At 41.2% G+C, this 23,573-nt stretch overlaps 1 protein-coding gene across 9 annotated transcripts in view; it reads right to left on the bottom strand.

Moving 5' to 3' along the window:
• The window catches only part of CNTN4 (contactin 4), a 769,881-nt gene that overhangs the window by 239,395 nt on the left and 506,913 nt on the right, over positions 1 to 23,573 (bottom strand). For all 9 annotated transcript variants that reach the window (XM_074312213.2, XM_074312216.2, XM_074312211.2 and 6 more), the window contains 2 exons: positions 22,025 to 22,151; positions 15,164 to 15,339 (listed from right to left, as the gene is read on the bottom strand). In XM_074312213.2, the coding sequence (XP_074168314.2) occupies positions 15,164 to 15,339; positions 22,025 to 22,151 (303 nt within the window). The remainder of the gene's footprint in view (positions 1 to 15,163; positions 15,340 to 22,024; positions 22,152 to 23,573) is intronic.

Raw genomic sequence — 23,573 nt, 5'->3', positions numbered from 1 at the left:
GAGATCCCCTTCTCCGCCTGCCCCAGATCAATATCTCTTCCAGAAGGAAAACACATTCATCTTTGTCTCTGAATTGATTTTGCACGTTTAGCTCTCAAGTGTTAACCTTTTCAAGGTTGTTGTGACTACGCGCTGCTCTGTGGGACCCCGGTTCCTACGGATAGTGACCTAGCGGCCTGGTTATCCAACCAAAATGCACTGAACAAAGCGAAACACTGGTGGGCTTTCTCATGGGGTTGACAAGCAATACTGAGGCTGGTAGATAAAGTTACAGAGTATTATTTGGGTACATATACAAATATCAGCAGGGCACCGAGAAGGAGACTGGGGAAGGTGACTTCAGCCAGAGTGCAGAGCCGGTGACTTTGTACCAGCTCCCAAAATAAGTCTTACTGTGACTCGAAACTGTAAGATTTGCATGGAGTGGTGATCAGAGATCACTTGGGGGTGGGGGTCGGGAAGTAGGAGTCCTTTGTAAAAGCCACAGACAGGAAAAAAAGTTCTGGGAGGTTCTCAGCGCTCCATTTACCTGAATTCCCAAGCTCATGAATTGTTTTCGTCCTTCCTGGCACCCAAGGTTAGTTTCTCTGTTTCTGGGTGCAGGGTCATCACTGAAGAGATGCTGGATATTTGTTTTGATCCGTTTCAAATGTAACAAAGGCAGTGTACTTCTTGGCAAATGAAGGTTAACTGAGGAAGGAATTAGGTTTCTCCAGGTGACACTTGCCTCATAAATCTGTGAGATGCTTTCTGAGGGCACCTGTGTTGTAACTACTAGAGACAAAGACAGAGGAAGGTGTATGCAGCTGTCACAGATACAAAAACTCTGTGTAACATGACACTATTTAATGACATCGAGCTATATGTAATTGGTGATTAATGACGGAAGATTATTAAACAAAAGTAAAACCACAAATGAGGCTCTTGGAGCAGTACATAATTAGCTGTGTAACTATATGAAAGCTATTGTTTCCTGTTTCTACTACACACCCAAGACTTTACAGATATTTCTAACTTTTACAACAACCCAGTGAAGCAACCACTCTGGGAAGGGGTGCCAGGAGTGGCCCCTAAACTGGCAGGACACGCGTCAGCAGCGCCTGTGTGCCCCCCGCTCCAGCACTGCTGGGTAAGTACTTCCTCCTCTTCTTAGTGTCCCCAATCTCACCCTCTCTTCTGTGCGGAAACTTAGTGACGACACTTAAGCTGCATGACAGCGAGGTCCTACTGTAGCTCTCTGTCCTGCTCTGAGCATCGCCACTTACCAGCTAAAGGACAAACCACAGCTTGACCTTCTCACCCGGGGCTGCTAGTGCATGTTCCCTAACTATAAGCACTCAGAAATCGAGTCTGGCTGTTGCATTAGCAGCACATTCCCAACTCAGTTTTGCATGTCTGCACAAGCAATTCTCTCTGACAGAGAGGCATTGTCATTGCAGAGAAATAACAGAGACCTAGTGCAGTGGAGTGACAGATACTGCACGTCCTGAAGCTAAGTCACCTGGCACCAGCTCCTGGCCCTTCAACTTGTGAGCTGAGTGACCTGTGGCAAGTGATGTACCTTTCTCATGCCTTGGTCCCCTCCTTTATAAAATGGGAACATAAACAGTTCAAGTGTTGTTTGAAATAAGTGGAGTTTGACGTAAGGATTAAGAGAGAATGAATACGTTCCCGCCTGGCTCATACCGGTATACAGGTGGATAGGTGGAGACGTGGGAGCTGATGATTGCACTCACAGGACGCTGCCGCTCTATGGAACGCATGTCGGTTGCAAAACACTGGGCGTGTTTTATACTAGTATGTGAGAATTTTCCTCACCTTCAGCCTCTAAAGTGACATGCTTAAGTAGAGGGACCGCAGGGCACAGCCACTATGCAAACCAGTGTGGAGGTTCCTCAAAAAATAAAAAATAGAACCACCTTATGACCCAGCAATTCCACTTCGGGGTATTTATCTGAAGAAAACAAACAGTAATTCGAAAAGATAGTTGCACCCCTATGTTCATTGCAGCATTATTCACAATAGTCAAGATATGGAAGCAACCCAAGTGCCCATCAAAAGACGACTGGATAAAGAAGAAGTGGGACATATATACAATGGAATATTACTGGGCCATAAAAAGCATGAAATCTTGCCATTTGTGACAACATGGATGGACCCAGAGGGCATTACGCTGAGTCAAACAAGTTAGAGAAAAACAAATGTCATATGGTTTCACTTGTGTGTGGACTCTATAAAAAGCAAAACAAATGAATAAAGAAAACAAAACAGAAACAGACATAGCTATAGACAACAAGCTGATTGTTACCAAAGTTTGATAATAGGATGAGTGAAAACAAAAAAAAAGAGCTAGAGAGAGATGTGAACTAAAAAATAATAAAGTGCAAACAGCATAGAGTGACTCCAGGACATACTGAGGTAAAGTGCGGAACAAACTCTTCCTTTCCACACTCCCCACCACCTCACACGGTACTGCTTTCAGCCCAGCTCTGTGTACTACAGCCACACAGTAGGTCTTCTTTGAGTCCCCAAAAGGCCATGCTCCATTCCACCCAAGTGTCTTTGCACACACTGTGGTTTCCGTCTGGGAAATGCTTCCTCTTTCATCCTTACTTATCCCTCAGGTCTCAACTACAGTCATGCGCTCAGGGGACTTTTCCTCAATACCCGTCTTGGTTCGCCACCTTTTTACAAACGTCAGAGCACCACAGCCATTTTCTTAGCATTTATCTCAGTTGGTGATTATAGATTTCTTGCACGATTGCTTGATGCCCATTTTTCTCCCCCACCGGAATGGGTACTCTACAAAATAAAGGACTGTATCTTGTTTTGTTTACCCACCCAATACAGAGTGGACACGCAGGAAAATCGGAATGAATGAGGGCTATGTACAGTCTATGCTTTCTCCTCTCTTGAAACGCCTTGCTCTTCCTCCTGTTCTCCACTCTTTACCTCTCCTTGGACGTCTGTCTAATCAACTATCTTCCATAAGCAAACAGTACTTTCAGGCCACCTCTTCATTGGCTCTCCCCAGCCTCTTATTCCGTCCTTTGCTCCTTAGAAAGGCAGCCCTCCGACCTTCCCATCATGCGGCAGACTTGAGGCTACATGCTCAATCTCTGTGTTCCCTGCTGGAGGAAACAACGTCATATTTGTCTAGTTCATTGCTATGACCCCCTTATCTCACACGGCGCTTACTACCTAGTTGGTATTCATTAAACATTTATGGGAAGAAGAAAAAACAAACACACAAAGGAAATCTCCACACTGAGTATTGACAACTCAATTTGTCATAACACATTTACTTGGATGATGTGATGGTATTTTCCAAAGGTACTGAATTTTTCAAATATGTAGGAGAATTAGCAATTTCTTGACAGTACACATAATTACTCAGAAATCTCAATGTGCAATTACTGATGTTGAATTACGTGTACAATGGATAGTTGGTCAGGGTAAAATGAAGCTTGATGTCCTCGCTGCAGCAACTGCTAACTGTTTGAAACCCTGGAACATCGGCTAGGCACAAGGAACCATGTTTAGTGTTGAGTAAAATATAAAAACATGGGATCCAGTCCAATCTCAGGGGGTACACAGACCAGTGCGAGGGCGAGGCAAAGCCACACTGCAATTCCAGTACCTCACCAATAAATACTGGAGCACTCGTAGACAGAAGATAGAAGAGAGCATAGCATTCACATGTTAATATGCATTGCATACATGGACAGGCTGAGGCGTGTTCATAAACATACAAACTACATTTCCCAGGCATACTTAATCCTCACAACTCTAAATACTGTGCACTTTCTATAGATGACACGTGTTGAGAGGAGTGTGGAAGCTCTCTCAAGGTCACACAGAGAATAACAGGTCCAAAGCCACGGAGATGATTGAAAGGTCTAAGCAAATTTAGGAGAAATGACTTATAATAAAATACTCTGGTGGAGACAGAAAAACTGCCCTGCTTCAGGAGTATCTGTTGTTCTGAGAAAACCCCCTCATGGCCCTTGGGTTATGCAAATACACAATGATGGCTTCTCCACAGTTCTTGGAAGAGTTACAAATGGAGATAAGCTGGCCAATGGTAAGGGGTCTGGTTGCTTATGTGATAGTTCTAGGACTTCTGAGAACAAATAATTCTCAATGGATTTAGATCACATCTGGCCTGTAAAATAGTGACTGTTCTTAAGAAAAGACAAGCATTCTTGTTTGAGCGGTTGTTTGATGAAAACAGAACTGAGACTCTGAGGAGTAAGGATAAATGAGTTCTACCTCAGATTTGGGGAAACAGTGGATTGGACTGTCACAGCTCCAAATGTGATGTAATTTAAGACCAGACAGCCCAGAATTTATTGAGATTAAATTTTATATGACCTGCCCAAAAGCAAGATGCTTTGCTTGAAGGGAAAATAGGATGGAGTCTGTAGTTAATGTGGTGGGCACCATTTAAAAAAAAAATCTTATGATGCTACTAACGGATGTTTCTTGATTTCAAAACTTTCTATAAAGCTACAGTCATCAAGATGATGGTGGCTGGCCTAAAGACAGACATAGACCAATGGAATAGAACTGAAGGTCCTGAAATAAACTCTTACATTTCTGGTCAATTGATTTGTGACAACAGTGCAAGACCATTCAACGGGGAAAGAACCATCTTTTCAACAGATGGTGCTGGGACAACTCCACTTCCACACGCAAAAGAATGAAATTGAAAAAGACAATGAAAAAGAATGAAGTTGGACCTTGACATCAACACATAGAAAAATTAATTTAATATGGTTGATAGGCCTATACTTTAGAGCAAAACCTCAGAAACTCTTATTGGAAAACATAGGAGTACATTTTTGCGACTTCAGATTAAGCAATGTTTTCTTAGCTATGACACCAAAAGCACATGCGACAAAAACATAGATAAATTGGACTTCATCATAATTAAAACTTTTGTGCTTCAAATGACACCATCAAGACAGTGAAAAGACAATCTATAGAATGAGAAAAATATTTGCATATCATATAGCTGATAAAGGACTTTCATTCAGACTATACAGAGAAATCTTACAACTCAACAATGGAAAGACAAATAACCCAATTAAAAAAAATAGGCAAAAGATTTGATTATACATATCTCCAAAGAAGATGCTACCAATAGCCAATAAACACATGAAAGGTTGTTCAACATGATTAGTCACTAGGAAAACTGAAATCAAAACCGCTGTGAGATGTCACTTCATACCCACTAGACGACTAACATTAAAAAGACAACCACCAGTGTCAGTGAGGATGTGGATAAACCGGATCCTTCATACACTGTCAGTGGATTATAAACTGACCCAGCCAACTTAGATACCAGTCTGGCAGTTGCTCAAAATGTTAAACAGAGAGTCATCGTTTCAGTTGCTCAAAATGTTAAACAGAGAGTCATCGTTTGATGCATGTGAGTGAATGGGCATAGCAGCATTTTTCAGAACAGCCAAAGAGTGGAAATAACCAAGTGTCTGGTAGCTGGCGAATGAACAAACAAAATCGTGCTATTTCCATACAATGGAATGTTATTTGAGCATAAAAAGGAATGAAGTACTGACGTGCGCTACAGCAGAGGTGAATCTGATAAAAGTCTGCTACTGAAATAAATGTCACAAAAGGCCACACCGTATATGAGCCCACTTATATGAAACATCCAGAATGGGAAAATTCCTACGACAGAAAGCATACTTGGAGGGGTCAGGGCCTGGGGGGAATGGGGTTGACTATTAATGAGTACAGGGTTTATTTTTGAAGGTAATGAAAATGTTTTGAAATTAGATAGTAGTGATGGTTGCACAACTTTGTGAACATACTACAAACTAATTCAACTGGACATCTTAAATTGTTCAATTATATGGTATGTGACATATCTTAATAAAGCTGTTACCAAAGAGATGGTATTGAAAGTTAGAGGCAACACTTCTTTATTGAAAACTTTTTTTAAGGGAAAAGAAACACTATTATTTAATATACATCCTTATTTGTGGGTACCTCTTTATTTAAAAAATATAAAAACAGTACTTCTTAGTTCAAGGAAACATAATATTTAAGAGGAAATATTACCTCACAGGCTGGCAAAGGCTGAGGTATTTCTGTTTTCCTTAAATTCCTTTATAGATTGATTCATATATTTATGCAGCTTCATTTATTCCACGGATATTTATTCAGGACTTATTCATAACCCCCTGCCCTCATGGTGACAACATTTGAAAAATTAGAAGAAAGTAATCACAGAGCTTAAAAACAATCACAAAATCCATTGGTTGGATTTCCTCTCACACCCACGCTGGGGCCTTTTCAAAATGAATGTGGGATACTTAAAGGAGGGCCTATAAGTAAAATTAATCTACATTTTATCATTTTATGGGGCCAAACTAACAGATTGTTTACTGCACAAGACTGGATGGTCTTTGTGGGGGGGGGGGACTTGTAAGAGTTACAGAAAAAAAACACATCTGAAATACCAGTGATAAACAACAATGCAAGTATTTGGCAGCAAATTAATACTCTGATCGTGATTAGTGTGTGGCTTAAATGCATATATCATGGAGGAATTACGGATAGCAGTACTACCCACTGAGAGTACAGTGGATGGTACCAAATTTAGTCTCTGGGGAAATATCTGACAGAGGAATTTAGTTCTCGGAAGACACACACACACACACACACACACACACACACACCACACACAACACAACACACAACATACACACAACATACACACACCACACACACACACACACACACACGCACACACACACACACACACACACACACACACGCGCACACCTTTTCATCCTGCCCTGAACTTGAGATTTAACCTCAGACTCCTCACACGTGCTCTGTTCGCTAAAGGGCTCACATACGCTGTGAAGCACGAACCAGCCAGGAGCTGCACCAAATGCACGTGAGCCAGAGGTGCCCGGCCGGTCAGATCCGGACCTCCTCGGGGGGAGTCCTAACTGGGAGGACAAAGGAAGTGGCGTTGGTAGCATGGGACCTTCGACAGCTGCAGATGTCCTAAGAGGAAGGGTAGCCACGCAGGACAGACTGCAGGTGGACTTACGGCCACAGGACAGCAGACACTCTGAGTGCCTTACATGCTGGGTGTCTAGGCCTCCAGAACACCAGACAAAGGGGCCCAATTCAGGAAGAATTACCTAGAAAAAAGGAGAGGGACTCGGAGCCAACAGCTCCCAATTGCTTCAAATCACTGGCCTCCGGAGAAAGGGCCAATCCTGCCTATTCTGGGGAAGGCCTAAAGAGACAGGCAGAGGAGTGCTCGGGGAAAAGAAAAGGTTACTCTGTGCCTTTCTGCAGCTACCTTATTATTATTATTTCATCACACCTGACTACATATAGTTCAAAACCCTGTTACGCGCTCCAGAGGAAAATGCAGAGTATGACACAAAACTCGACAGATAACCCATATTTAATGCAGCCACCCCCTCAATCTTTGGCTCCCTAGGTACAAAGGCAGCTGATGCGGGCCTCATTCCCCAGGTGGTTTCATTTTTCTTTGATGAAAGTGGTCAGGGGAGGGAACAAAAGGAACTGTGCATATATGTGTTGGTCTCCTAGTTCCCTAGGGCAGCTGTAAACAAGTGACCACAAATTTGGTGGCTTAAAACGACAGAAATTGATTCTGTCCCATTCTGAAGGCCAGAGACCTGGAAATTGAGGCATTGGCTGGGCTGCAAAGGCTCTCGGAGAGAGCACTACGTCGGCTCTGCCAGCCTCTGGGGCTGTGAGCAGCCACTTGCAGCCCTCGGCCGCCTCACTCCAGCGCTGCCTCCATGTCAGATCACACTGCCTCTTGGTCTTCTCCTCCACGGCCTCGTATGAGGACCCTCGCCACTGGAAGGAGGGGCCAACTGTGTAACCCTGATAATCTCATCTATGATCCTTAAGGACATCTGAAAAGACCCTTTTTTCCTAGTAAGGTCATGTTTATAGGTTCTAGGTGGATGTCAAATTTTTGGTAAGTTACCATTCAACCCACTACTGATGGTCTAATGGATTTTGAATTTTGAGCAATATTGAACATGTGTATTTCTACAACTTCATAACTTCTCAGACAAAAATTCTTAAAAAAGAATGAATCAGTGATCCTCTACGTGTTGCCATTTCCTCCCATTCAGAAACTGCTCCCCCTTCCAACTGAATGGCAACACCTAACGGATTGTTGACCAAAACTTTAGTCAATCTTAAAGCACAATGATGGTAAAACTTGACCTTCATGGTCAAAAAATTAAACTTCAGAAACAATCAAAATTATTGTATTATTTACTGACTATTCACAACAATGAAACAAAAGGGGTAATATTTTAATAACTTGTTGTTTTTTACTAAAATACACAATGTTAACTGTTTTAAACTTCAGCGATTATTTTTTAAGCTCTGTCTGATCGTCAGCTTCGTTTAGACCTCAATTGGTGTTGGTTGCCAATCTGCATGTATAATGTATTGCTGGAATGCTTCTGAATTAAAACAAACAAACAAACAAAAAACCTCTATTTTTCATTTATTTAAGTCATAACTACTCCTTGTCAGTCATATAAGCCCCAAATAGGGCTGTGGAATAACTGGAGGAGATAAACCTAATCAACTAATAGTTACAATGAACTGGTGTCTGTATATTAAAAGGTTCTGTGGAAGGGACCAACGAAATACAAGTGGAATGGTGTTCCCTGTGAATTTCAGTGACTCATTATACCACAACTCACAATTACCCACATCACTAAGAGCCAACAGCATGGCCACACACCCATTAGTCTTAAGGTTTCCATTAGGAAATTTTCAACAGACACCAATCATCATTTTGAATGTCTTACTAGGACTGTAGTATGTGGCAGAAATGATCTACCAAAAGCACTATTTCAGAAATTCAGCAAGTTTGGTTTGAAGTCTTCTAACTATTCAAATGAGAAAAATTTACTCTTTTATTGAAGACCAAAGACTTCCACTGATAAATGTTTTCAGTTTTGCCATCCAAATGTTCCTTGGTTTATTGAGTTCTAATTGATCTAAATATTCACAAATTATTTATCCAGTCATCTATCAACATTTTATTGCTCAGAAACAAAAGTTTGCCTATTTAAGCAGGCTTCATAATTAACCATCAGTTGAGCTACGCATGGGGTTGGCCATCTATCAAAACCCCAGCTATTGTTCAGATTGACTGCATGTTTCATTTTTTGGCTACGAAAGATCAACTAATTATTGGATATTAAAAGCAATGAACATTTGAAATTTACTGTGAATGGAAGCAATGATCAGCCTCAAACACCAGGATGTTAAAAGCCTCAGTCGGATACAGCACAACATTCTAAATTGGATACATTTTTCTAGTCTTTATTACCAGTATCATTATCACGGCCCACCATCATCACTGCGATTGTCAGAGGGCACCCAAGTTTAGGAGACTTGGATTTGCTGTAGAAGCTAGAATCGAATCCACTGCTGTTTATCCAGGAGAAACTTTCACCATAAAAAAAATAAATAAAAAAAAAAAGAAAATCACTGGCTGGCACATAACTGATAAAGCTTACAGAAATTAATCCCAGAATGCATTGGTTTATTGAGTTACTTTATCCTTATAAATACGCTGAGGTCACAGGGAGGCCAGCACGAGTGGCTTTTGCTCCGAAAGATCCCTTTCACTGTCATCTCCATCGTTGCTTTTCCTTTGTCACTCTTCCTCTGTTCTCTTCCTTTCTCCTTGCCACAAGCTCAGGGGGTAGGTACATGGGGCGAGCACAGTGTGCCAATCTAGCTTCTTTTCCCGCCTCAGGCCGGGTAGCAACAGAGATAAGCACAGATATCACTCTACGGCTTCGGCTTCACGCAAAAGAACAGCACCCTGTCCGGGGCCAAGATAATGCCAGGTGCCCTACAGCAGTCAGGCAACTTGACTTTGTGAAATGATTTAATTTACTGTGAGAAACTTGGAGGTACTTATGTACAAACTATGGTCATCCATAGATGATGCGTACCAGAAGTCTTTTGCTTTGAAAATCTGAACTGTTATAACACAACGGACCTTCCAGGAAGGAGGCCCCAAACAATACTCTGAAACAATCAGCTTGACAGGCTACAATATGGCGTTATTGGCTTATTCCCTTGGAAGCACGTCATAATAATCTCCATTGAAAGTGCATTGTTTTCACACGTGGGGGTGGAATGATCTGGGAGTAAGAGAACTTACAGTAATATGTCATTTACTACTTGGGGATATACAGTTTACCAACCCACAATTATTTACCATAAAATAGCAATATTCTGAACGCTTTACAACCTACTTGCAACACACTGGAAATTTGCATATTAACTATTAGAGCAGAAATACTGTTATTAATTGTTCTCATTATGGAAACTGAAACCGACTATATTAAAATTAGGGTCACAAATGTATGCATGATTGTCAAGCCACTTTGGCGTGGGGTGCCTGGCAGGGAAGTGGGCAGCTAGGCAATGGGGCTGTACCACTTTGTTCCGTATAGACACAGCCTCTGGAAAATCCCCACCATCAGCTGTGGAGTTAATGAACCGAATCTCCCTCCACTCCTGGCCTTATCTTCTGATCCAGTGGCCTACGTAAGAATTAAACAACATTCAACTTGCTTTCCCCCTTGGGTGGAGGGGAGGTTAAAGGAAAGCTATTCCTGAATACTTCACAGAAGCTCTGCGTACTCTCAGGCCAGATTTGCAGGATACAAATGAATGCTGATGCCTTCCACACGTGAACTTCTTTTTTATTAGGCTAAAGCCTCTTGCCTCATCTGGAACTAAGATGGCACCTGTCTCCTCCACCACTTCAAGGTGGAAATGCGTGCACCCACCTCTAAGCACTCAAGGGCCACTGGAAAGTCCTTGAGTTCACGATGGTTTAACTCATGTCCTGATGACTTTAATATCCAATTCTTATTATGTATCCATTCATTCCACATCTACTATTGCAAGTTTACTAAGTGCCAGACACAGATCAGTCCAGTTTTCCAGCCCGAGGTGAAACAGAGGAGTAAATGGTAGAAGGGGCATTGGTGGCCTACTGTTAGCAACTGGCCAAGTGACAGTAAGAAAAGTGGTTGCTGACGGCCTAATACTACAGGGGGACCGAAAAACAAAAGGTGCTCCAAATAATGACAGCACAGCAATGTTTGCTCACCAACATGTCCATAGCTCATCAAGAGTGACGTAGATGATGGCACGTGTGTCTAATCAAGGAAGGATTTCTAGTGGAAAGGTTTTGAATGAAAAAAGTGGGGGAGGGGCAGGTTCTTAGAGGCATCATCTCCATTAATTAGGAGTTTTGCTCATATGAATTCATTGTTTTTAAATGCCAAATACAAGAGATTGCCAAGTTATGGCTACACATGCAGCATAAAAACCATAATGTCTAACTTATAAAATGATCCTGTGGATAACATTATAAAAGGTATTTGAATGAGATTTGAAAACTGTGACATATTCGATAAAGAAGAAGGAACGTTTTCCTTATAAATAAGGTGGGTCTAACGCTGAGACGAGCCAGGGTGCCATGAACCTGGAGCTCAGGCTGGTTCTCCTTGGACGTCACTCATTAAGGGTGCAATCCACAGCGAGGGATCCAGTTCCTCCCATCCTCAAGTTCATGTTTCAAAAGACATAGGCCAAAAAACCCATAAGGTCTGCTACAGCCATAAAATCATAGGCTTAAAACCAAAGCAATATTCTCACTTGCATATTACAGTGCAGCAAGTGTGGTCAAAAAGCAACATTTCTTTTCCTCAATGATGATGAAAGTGCTCAGGGTGAAAGCAATTACTCAGTGACACTTGGAAGATGTCACTGTCTTCTTCACCTTCCATCACTGAGGAAAAGAATTGTCCTGTAAGCATTTAAAAATGACTTTTGGCTTCAGGCACATCTTTTCATTTTCCTTAAATGAAAAGGGACAGAAAACAGAAGTATGAACAGTGTGGATTTGATGATCAAAAGGACGAACACCAAAAACGACGAGACTGTAAAGGGCGTGGGTTTATAAAAATACGTCGTCCCCTAAATAATTTTACACATATATTTTCTTTGCTTTGTTTCTGGATAGACACTAAAGGAATTCTCTTATTCATCCACATAAAGTGTCCTAGACTCTGGTGATATAAGGATGGACAAGACAGTCTCAGCTTTTTTGGAACAAAGATTCTATCATCAGAGTCAAATAATGAGAAGTAAATAAATGTACAAAATCATTGCAGGTTGTCCTAAGTCATCGTGAACGAACAGGATGTTGTTGGAAGAGGGAAGCACAGCCGAGGAGAAGCAGCAATAGGAATGCTTCTTTGTAAGATGGGGTGATATGGAAACTACGTCACAGCTAAACTGAGAACCAAGGATCTTAAGAAGTGAGCCCGGTGAAGGGTCAGGACAAAAGCGTGTCAGGAAAGGGAACAGGAGGATCAGGACCCTTGTACAGAAGACGGTTTGTCATAGAAATTAAAAGGAGACCATGGAAATGAATTTGAGATGTTTTCTAAGTGCTGAGAAGTCATAAAGCTGGAAAATGGAATGATCTCGCTAACGTGCTTAAGGATTATTCTGGCCGCTTTGTGATAAACGCTTAGGGGAGATCTAGAGGAGAGTGTCAGTGCCCAGGAAGGGGTGGCTGATGCAGAAACAGGACACCCTGATTTCCAAGGTGTTTGGCAAAGGCTCTGCTTGCTTTGAGAACAAGTGGGAGTCACTGGGGTTCAGCTGAAGTACGTTTGGATGAGTCTGCAGCTAACTAACTGCACGAGAGAATGCAAACAATAGTGACTTAAAAACTCAGTCGCATCTTACTGGAAGCTCTCTACTGCCATGCTGCCCTGTCCTGGTCAACCTACTGTATCAATTATTTGACTGGACACATGTTTATCAAATTATCCGTTGACACTAAAGTATAGGATAATCCACATGTCAGATTAAAAAAAAAAAGGATTTAAAACAATGTCAACCTTGATGGAAAAAAGAAGGGTCACTACTCAGCAGGTGAATTTGTAACACTCTGAATTTAGGGCAATGGCCTGGGTGGGAAGCTGAGGATTAAGAGACAGTCATGAAAAATCAATCCTCAGATTTTACATCACTGTGCATTCAAAATAAAGTTATGAGACTGGAGCTTTAAAGAAAAGTGAGTAACAACGTCAACTGCATTCACTGAGAAAGAAGTTCACATCATGGACGCTACTGTCTGTCCCGTGTCATCTCCTGCAAAGATCAAGCCACATGCACAGAATGGGACACATTTCCACACGGGAACAATTAACTGTGTGTGTTGTGTAGAAGATGGTTGTGAACTAAGTACCTAGAGAAGCAAAGAATTGTGAGACAAAGGGCCACGATTGTATTTTCACCTATTTAAAGCCTCACCAAAATCATACGGTAAGCGTTGGGAGTGGAAAGGATGGAACTTGAGATATTCGGCTAACTTTTAAGGAAGAGATGTTGGGTTTGCTTTGTATTTTGGAACAACTAGAGCAGAAGCGGTGAGCTCTCTATTTTCAGACTTTTTAAAACCGTACGCGTATCCGCCAAGGATCCTGAAGGACACAGGAGCCCCACATCACACAGGAAGCGGGACAGGCCAGGTGGAGTCCAGACACTGGTCCTCAGGCCGACTCAGCCACAGAATGAGTGGCAGCGCGTTCATGGAGGCTAAGCTATTGTGTTTAAATGACTGACTTTGACTATGAGATTCTGTCTACCAGATATTTTGGTAGGAGAAATGCCTGGACTTTTACACAAAGAGAGTCGTAAGAGGTGGAAATTAGTTGTTTAAATGTCGTAAGTTAGAAAAACAAAAGGGCAGTAATGCTATGTCAGTCTCTTTTTTGTTGTTATTACTGGTTTTTGTTTTTTTTTGAAAAATTTCCTACAGTATGAAATCCGAAAATCAACGAAGTACAAGAGTACTTGAATACAGACATTTTCCCTACTCTGAGCATTGATGATTTCTGTGATTATTTCCCAAAATGAATCCAATAAAATTCACTTGTCATTACTAAAAACTAAGCATAGATATTACACTTGTAAGAAACCAAGAGCAATAAACACTTCGGTCTGTAGCACTCAATCAGGCATGCTAGCCGCCTACCATTCTGCACACCTGAGACTATTTAGAAGACTCCCAGGAAACATTCACAAACAAAGTAATCCTGGAATCCCATATATACCTTGTACTTAGAAAATTCATTTCTCAGCTAATAAAAATACCACCGAATAGCAATCACAGATTAAGCACGGATGTTCGGTATATTTGATGTTGAGTTTTCCAGAGAGGATTTTGTTAATGAGAATATTCTACAGAGTTACTACTAACAGACTTTGTAATTATAAAACCTTTGACATTAATGCACTGCTATGAGTTGGGATTTTACACAAGGAAATGCATAATCAGATGCAAATACATAAACCCTCACAAATGCAGCGGGTCATCAGTCTTCAAAGGCCTCTGTACTCTTGCCCCTGGATTTTATTCCACTTTCTTTGATATGCTCATGAAGTTTTATTAGGTGGCAGTCTTAAGAGGTAGCAATTTGTTTTTTAAAGGTTCTAAAGTGAAAATATAAAAAGGATACTATAAAAGGTAATGCTTTAACTATCTCAACTTTTTGTTCTTGTAGTTGTTTTTAAAACGCTCCTATCCTATAAAATAAGAAAACAATAGAGAATTATAGAAATAATAGACTACCACATTTTTTTCTAACTCTGAGCTTTATGGTTAAATACTTCTCATATTGACTATTCAGTTACAGGCAGGTCAACTGCTTGCTTTCGTGTGTGTGTGTGTGTGTGTGTGTTTTGTCATATATGTAAATTTACATGTGTGTAAATTTGAGTGTGTATGGGAATTTATGTGTCTATAGAGCATCACGTAACCAAACTATCATATAGTCAAACTATTTCAATCATTATAACTACAGAGGAATACATCTCCCAATGCAGATTTGCAATTTATCCTACAAAGAAGGTATTTCCCAAATATGAGAAAAGGGTAAAGAAGATGATGTAGCAAATTAAAATCTATTTGGTTTTTGAAAACACACAGTTTTGAGGGCTCCTGGTACAACGGTGCAAACACTCAAAGTAATATCTGCAGCATGACATAATTACTACTTACAGGCAAACTGAAGCCTTGCTTCTCTGCTAACGACGGTTCCGAACGAGTTTGTTGCTATGCACTGGTACATCCCAGCATCTTGGGTTGCGTTGGGGTTATTGATCAACAAGCTTCCTTCAACAGCACTGTAGCGGAAATCCATACCGATGTCAACATCGGTTCCGTTTAACTTCCACCTACAGTATAAAAATGCCAGTAGATACAGCCTTGTAACATTAATCAATATTTCGGAATTGTCCAAAATACATAAAAATTATAAATAGCATGAAATACCATGACTTTTTTTTTAACCATAGTAAACTATTAAAAAGCTCGACCTAGCAATGGTGATAACATAAACCCTTAGAGAGAGAGCGGGTCCTTTCCATTAACAAATGGTACGGGGATTGGAACACTTGTCTTTCTGACTATAATGATAATGATGCGACACACACTTCACTTTGTTTTTGTTTTCTTTTTGTGTTTTTGCAATTTCTCACAGCATCTTGTACAACTGTCTTCGAACAGGGCTCCTCAGTAAAAGTCCTTTTGTGCTTTGCAGTTATTCTTCAAAAGGGTCCCTACAGAGGACGGGATACCACTTTCAGGTAGATTGCTGAGTATTTGATGAAATTGCAGCCCGGTTGCTTTGATTTGGTCCTTAATATGACTGCAATGGCTGAGTGCAAAGCCGAGACGCTCTATTGATCTAGAGCTGTCTTAGGGCCTGAACTAGCTTTAAGGAAGATCACCGGCCACCAGCCGTCAAGCGTCAATCAGCCAGCCGGGGAAGCTGCAGATGAGGCCATTACCGAGTTCTGTTGTCCTCTGTTTGTTTACTTAGATCATCTTTGTATCTGACTAGTGTTTGGCTCAGTACATTAGTTTTTGTGGGACTCACACATTTAAACAGCAAATCTTTAGTAACAAAATCTTTTTTTTTTTTTTTTTAAATAGCCAATGACATTTCAGAGAGAGCCTGTCTTCACCAGTAAGTCACTTGGATACTTAGTGACTTCGGAGCTAAGACAAATCAATGCCTATCTTATCTTCCCCTCCCTCCCAAATCCTTCAATGAATATCAGGTAATGAAAATCGCATAGTTGGAGCTACTGACCTATCAACAGTCTCACAGTAGCAGTCACATTGGGAGACCCCAAATAAGGAGACACAGGAGCACAAAGGAAATGGATCAGAAGCAATCACCAGAGTAATGAATGGCAGACATGCCTATCCTGGGGTCCTACGGCTGGTGTGCACAACGCAGAAGGATTTAAGTGAAAAAATGCAGGCCAGTTAGTTTCACGATTTGGGTATCAACAAAACCAGGATTTTAAAGACTGAAAGATCCCATTCTGTGGAGATCTCGCATACTTCAAGGTCACTTTCAAGGACACCTCTTCCAATGAGGTCTTCCTCACTATTCCTAAGGGAAACAGAACTTGTCTCCGATCTCCCACAGAATTCCCTGTGCTCCGCTCAGGGAATTCTGCCTTCGCTGCGGGTGACCCGCCTAGATCACAGCTGTGTTCTCCTTTAGTGACCTCGAACTTGACACTCTCCTTGGGCGCCATAAGTGTTCGTGCACGTGCCTAGATATTTTACTTCTTTGCTGGATATTTTTGCTTTGTGTATACATAATTTATGACATACCTGCACAGCGGATACGTTTAAACATATCTGCACAGCGGATATGTTTGTCCATATCTATGTCTCTGAAACGTAAAATCTTATAAACATTAAGTGTGGGAAAGGTGGGCCAGAAGCCCGGAATGGGCCATAGCTCTTTATGTGTTTGCTTATAAGAAGATGGGTATTAGAGGCTGACATTGTTTTTAAGCTGGAGAGTAATTCTCTCTGTGTTCTGACACAGACAAGAAAGTAATAAGCAATAAAAAGAGAACAGCTGGGTTCTATTTCAGCCAGTCTATATGCACATGAATCTCCAGAGCTGCCTGCCTGCCTTAGACAGTTTTTTTTTTTTTGTCAGCTGATCACGTCTCAGCCATAACTCTCACTTCAAATGATAGTTGAGCAATTTAATATGACAAATCTAAGAACTCAAAGAGGAAATTGCAGTATAATGTGAGCTGCAAGCAGAGTGTGGAATTCAGGAATGAGACCACAGGAGTCTTTTCAGAAAAGTGGCTTTGGGGATAATGCGAAAGGCTGTGGGTTTGTCTACACCCATTGCCTCAACCAAAGTGCTCTGCACAGAGTCCCTAATCTCCTTCAGTGTCAGCTTTTACATACGAACAGCCAAGGCAAAGGAATTATTTAGAAAATAAAGTGCCTGCTGTGAAATGCAGCCGGGTCTCCATTACAAAGCACTCTACCTAGTTTTATTGCAATGCAGTCACCTTTCATTCCAATTGAATGTGGATTGCGTTGAATGCCTTATCTTATTCCAGACTGCGACACGCGTGGAAATTTCACCATTTATTTTCAATGTTTGAGGACTGTTTTAAGTACTGGTAATACAGAGACAGTACCCATTTGGAACAAAGAGATTCTTCCAAAGGCCAGGGCAAATCGGGGAATCTCAGAAGCTGATTTATGAATCACTTGGGAAATCGTGACCCAGTTCTGAAGCTCTAGAAGGTATCGTATTGCAGAACTGGCTGGGAAGCCATCTGTGGGATTGGCTGTAGCGAAAGCCTCTTTCTTTGTTCACTGTTTCAACTTGGCACTGATGGAGGGGCAGGACCTTTCTGACTTGGAATTTGTTGTCTGCACACTAAGTTGAATACAAACCTTACAGGAAAAGTACTCCAACCAAGTACGTGACTGCTCTTTCTGTCTGGAGAGGGAAGCTGAGTGCCACAAGTAATGTCACCTGTCCTTTGGGAACTTTCATACAAGGGAAGTTGGCACACGTCAAAACTTCTCAAAGTTTTCTGGGTCTGGGTCAATCTTTTCAAAATGGAGGGGCAGGGAAAAAGGAGAAGAGCGGCTCAGCTGAGGGAATAAACACAAAGAGGAGAGGTCAGTGGGGGTGTGCGAGGGAAAGCGTGATGCTGAGAAAGGATCCCCATGGAGAGCACATCTCAAATGCACCTGAAAGTCGGCCTGAACACAGACAAGGTTCAGGCAGAAACGCCTTAGAAAGCTCCATGCTTTCCTAGGTGTCTGCTTTAAGGAGAGGAAGTGTCTAGCTCCCAGGGACCAATCAGCTTTTCTGTGACAGAGAAACTGCCAGGGATGGAGGAAAACAAAGTGCACTGCAGCCAATTGTCAGTGCATTTGATTAAAAGTTTTCTTCTCAGCTTCTCCTGGCAGTCTTTAGAAACATAATAGGTTTCTGTTCCCTGGCTTGTTTTAAATGATAAAGCAAGCCCCAGTATCTGGAAATACAATGTTACAAAAGTAATGTTAATTAAAGGTCACAGTTTGGGGAGAAACAAAGCAGCAACTTGCCAAATTCTGCTGCAGAACTCGCTTCCATTTATGGCTAATTGTGAACGTACACTCGGCTGTACACTAAAAGCTGGGGCCATTAAACTCATCATTTATGCATGGAGGAACCTTGCCTCCTGCTTTTTTTTTCTTCTCTGATGACATAAAGCATTTTAAAATGTTTGATTTAGCCTTGAATTCAACCTGTTTTAGGGAGAATCGCTACAATTCTGGTTTGTCCAAGGCAGTGCTCGGTTCACACCTGCTGTCCTAGAGTAATTATCAACAGTGGCCTGATTTGGATGCTAAATTAGATGCTCACCCGAATTATATGGCCACTAGAGAGTTGCTGTTTTTTTCTTCTGGAATGTACTTCTCCTTATCCATACGGCAAGAGATCATTCGCCTCCAGTCAAACATCCCCTTTTCTGTGACATGTTCACTTCCCTTTCCAGCCTGAAGCAGCCTTTCCTTCCCCCAGGGGGGCTAGAACGTGGAGCCCCTTGGCACCCCCTTGGCACGTACAGCATAGCACTTTACCACTTCCACCCCGAGGTAGTCCCCAGAAGCACAGGACCTGGCCGTGCAGTTCATTAATCTCTGACCACTCCAAACCAACGCAGGGCCTGGCACATTGCATCTGCTCACCATGGTGGTTTCAACACGCTTCCTGGAAGACGTACTCTTCAGAATCCTGATACATAGCCAGGTCAAGGCAGAGCTGCTGTGGTGGCACCTTGGGGATAAACTCTGCAGATACTCACCCCAGTAATTCCTGAGCTAACTCATGCACCCTGGCATTCACTTTGAAAACACTGGGTAGTCTGGTGCATGATGATGTGTTTGATGAATGAATGAATGCATGGGCACACAGTTACATTCTAAAATGATTCTCGGTCTGCCAATACCCCCATGCCTTCGCTTGTATGGGGAGTCCTTTGCCAGCTGTTCATTTGAAAACCACCTCTCTCAGATCACATCCCACTTCTGTGAATCCTTGAAGACTCCAGTGTCTTCCTTCCCTCAATGATGGCTTATGCTATGTATCCTTTTGGTTTTTACGTACTATTAGAAATGGGTTATTAGCTTGAAGTTTTTATCATTGAATTTCAAGAGGCAAAATCATATTCGTGAGATATATGTAAGTCATGAAGAATCATGGGACAATAAAGCTCCGTGCTCAGAAGAGCAAGATTATTACTTTCGAAGTCTTCTGTATCCAGTTTGATGCCGTCACTGCCCCCTCTCAACTGTTATCATCTTTAATTTTGGCTTTTGATTTTCATAATGATTTTGTCACGTATGTTACTATCCTTACACAGCTGCTCTGTCTTAACTGCTTTTCAACTTTGTAAACGCAGAATTGTGCTCCCCGTGTTCTTTTGTGACGAGCTTTGTTTCCTCCGTCGTGTTGTTGCAGCTGTAACACCTTCATTCTCACCACTGCCTCCTCCCATTACCTGCTAGGAATATACCAGCTTATATTTATTTATTCAATTTCTAAATTTCTGTCAGTCTGGTAGACTTGAGAGTGTGTCATTTTAGTTCAATTTGTGTATTTCTGCTCACTAATGACACTGATCATCTTTTTACACACTTACTGGATATTCTTATTCTTAGAAGTAACCGACCAGCTGTCCTGGTACTGCTTCTACTGGATTAATTGTTTTCAACTTTTTGATTTGTGGGAATTCTTTAAACACGTTGAATTTTAGTCATTGCCAAGGACAGTATCACAAACATCTTCTCCCAGTTGGAAGCTTATTTTACTCGTCTCAATAAATTCTGTTGAACCAAAGTTCTTAACATTAATGAGGTTAAATATTTTCTCTTACGATTTGTGCTTTTTCTGTCATATTTGAGAAATCTTTTCTTCCCTCCAAAGTCATAAATATAGATGCCTATTTTCTTTTAAAAGTGTTGCAAATTTCCCGTGTAGGTCTTCTGATCACCTGGAATTGATCTTTGTACATGCTGAGGGAGGGTCCAAATTTATTTCATTTTTTTTAACCATATGGATAGTCCATTGTACAGTATATCACTTCTCAATTTATTTCTAGTATATTTCATGACTTTTAATTTTTCTTTTTTATCATCTCAGGACAGTATTGTTTTTATTATTTTTATTAGTTGGTGCAATTGATTTTTAGGTGGCAATATTATCCTTGACCACTGGCTTTACTCATCGCTTGTTCTTACATCTCAGTTATTCTTCCTTGGATCACTTTTATTCTGCTTAAAGGGTATCTTTTATAATTTTCTTCAGTGAGGGTCTGTCTGCTGGAGTCAAACTTCATTTTTTGCCTAAAAACACATTTACTTTGTTCTCCTTTTTAAAAAGTATCTCTGCTGTAAAGAAACATGACAGTTAAGTGCTCTCAGCATATTGAAGGTTCTGTGTTCTATCTAGCTTTTTCTGTTGCTACTGACAAGTCAGCTGCTGGTTTAATTGTCATCTCTTTGAAGGTCATCCACATTACAGCTCTGGGTATTTTTATGATCATGTCTCCCACTTGGTGTTCTGCTATTTCACTATGATAATTCTAGATGAGGCTTTATTTTTATTTGTACTGCTTGGAATTCAGTTCGCTGGGCTTCCTAAAACTATAGCTTGAATTCTTAGTTAGCTCAGGAAAACTCTTAGCCTTCTCTTTAAACATTGCCTGCATCTCATTCGCCCTTGCCTTTCCTTGTGCAACTCTTATTAGACGTGTAAACGTTTTCTCTCGACCTCCTTTTCTCTCTTTCTCTCTCTCTTGCCCCCCATCTCCCTCTCCCTCTCTCTCCTTCTTTCCGCTGCCTTTCGATGATTTCTTCAGATCTATCTCGCAGTTTACTAATTCTCCTTTCAGCTGTGTCTCATCTGCTGCTAAAACCACTTAGCGCCAAGGTTGAAATAGGCAGTTACTTTTGCTTTACACTCCCTTGTAGGAGGGAAGCAAGTTTAGTTCTTGTTACATTTACTCTAAGGATAGAGCCCTTGGGACTCAGGTCTATTTTGGGAAGCATTCTCAGGTTAAAGTCTCCTCTTGGTTAAGTTGAGGCTTTGTCCTGTGACCCCAGTGCCCGGTGAAGCTGCGAAATCCAAGCTCCAGTTCACTTAGTTCATCAAAGTGAAAACCACTTGTCGTGTTCAATTTCTCCTCTGGGTTCCAAACCTACTTACTTAGTGACTTCTGAGTATTTCTTACTTTCCTGCCAGTCTATTGATGCATTTTAAACAGTTGCATTTTTTTTTTTTAATACAATGTTAAGAAATGACAAGGCTCTCAGTGAGAGGGTCAGTCAGGATAGTTAATTCCCAGTACTGCCTGAAACAGAAGTTGGCTACTGAATTTTTTAGGAACACTGTCATCTCTTTAGCATCTCAGGATATCCCAGCATGCCTATCTGAAAGATCTTTATGTAATCAGTTCTCCATGAGTACTTGCTGGTTTCAGTGATAGAAACTATATACCTGGGACACATGCTTAGAAACCAACAAACCTGATATGAGGTCTTGGATTCCCTCTAACTTCACAATTGAGCTTCACTCTTTTCTCCTCAGAGTCCAAAGGGAACATGACATGACTTGGTTCTTGAATGAAAACTGGACCATGCAGTGTGTAGTCATCTGAAATGAGAATAGAAAATGTCCAAAAATGAAGAACATCTTCAAATAGGAACAGTAAGAGGAAACAACATGAAAATAAAAGGGATAACTGACAAAAAAAAAGCAGTCGTCCACAATTTCAGCCTCTGGATGAAATGTCTCAGGGAAGAGGGAGCATGAAGACATCAGGGGGTAAAGAGACTCTCCCGTTTGACACTGATAACTCATTTTTCACTAACAACTCCCAGACATGGAAGCACTTGGCACTCCCTTTCCTCTCCTCTGCTCCTTCTGGGTCCATCTGTCTGTAGCCCACCCTGTCACTTGGCTCACATACTGTGCCTCCTATATCCCTTTTATGCCACTGTCACCCTGGGAGACTGGCTAATGTCACACAGTTAAATTGTCTCCACCCTATAATGGGATAACAGAATTGGAAGTAAGCAGTGATGACTGTAAATACATTAGGAATGAGAAACAGCTCTGTGCTGATAAAGTGGGTATAAAACTTCCTTAAATTGGCTATGAAGGTAAACGAAGAACAACCTGGAGTCATGCGTCTCAAATTATCTGTGGTGAATGACCAGTTGTTTGCTTTTTTCCAAAGTGTTATGGACCCACATATGGGGATGCTGTGTAAGTATCACGTGGCTTGGGACCATATGTGACTGAGCTGACAGACTCAGTATCGCTCAGACTGGTCTGTAGCTAGCTCACTGATGTGTGTGTGTAATGATGCAGACGTTTCTAAATGCTTTCTCTCAACAAGAAAAAAAAGAAAACAGATGCATGAAAATTATTTTGTCATGGAACAGCAACAAAGACCAGAATAACCCACAAACTACACTTTAAGCAGCAGTGTAGAGTACGTGTGCTTCTAGAGTGACCCATAATTAACCCATAATGAATATGGGTTACGATATTCACCAAAATGCCTCTCACCATGTATATTCATGAATGTTAATTTTCATTTTTCAAAATCTAATTTAAAACCTTTTTTTTTTTCTAGAAGACTTTTCTAGACCTTCACTTTCTTCCTTTAACTCTATGATTCTTAAATTCTGTCTCTCTGTGGATACCACTTTTTTCTCTCTAGAGCAGCTGCACCTTCTTTTGCCTTCTTTGGACTGTAAGATCCTTGGGAGCACGACCATATACTACCCATTTGTCCATGTTCTGTGCTACCAAGTACAACAGCTTATACATAGAAGATAGTCAGTAAGGACTTGTTCTGGTTGAGAGTCATTTTTTCTCACTTTTTAATGCATTCAATCAGAGGGCCAGTGGCGCTGATGTAAAGTAATATTGAATATCGCCCCATAGCTGACAATCCATTTTCCCCTTAGATGTGATTATTTTGAAGAGTGTGAATTACAGCTGCTATCCTGGAAAACCTTCATAACCAGCCTTTTGTTGACAGGTGACAGGATGAGACGATTCATT

Source organism: Rhinolophus sinicus, chromosome 5 (genome assembly GCF_057876585.1).
Source record: "Rhinolophus sinicus isolate RSI-liver-muscle chromosome 5, RSI-T2T, whole genome shotgun sequence".
NCBI classification, from domain to species: Eukaryota; Metazoa; Chordata; class Mammalia; order Chiroptera; family Rhinolophidae; genus Rhinolophus; species Rhinolophus sinicus.
This window is presented reverse-complemented; position numbering and strand designations above follow the sequence as displayed.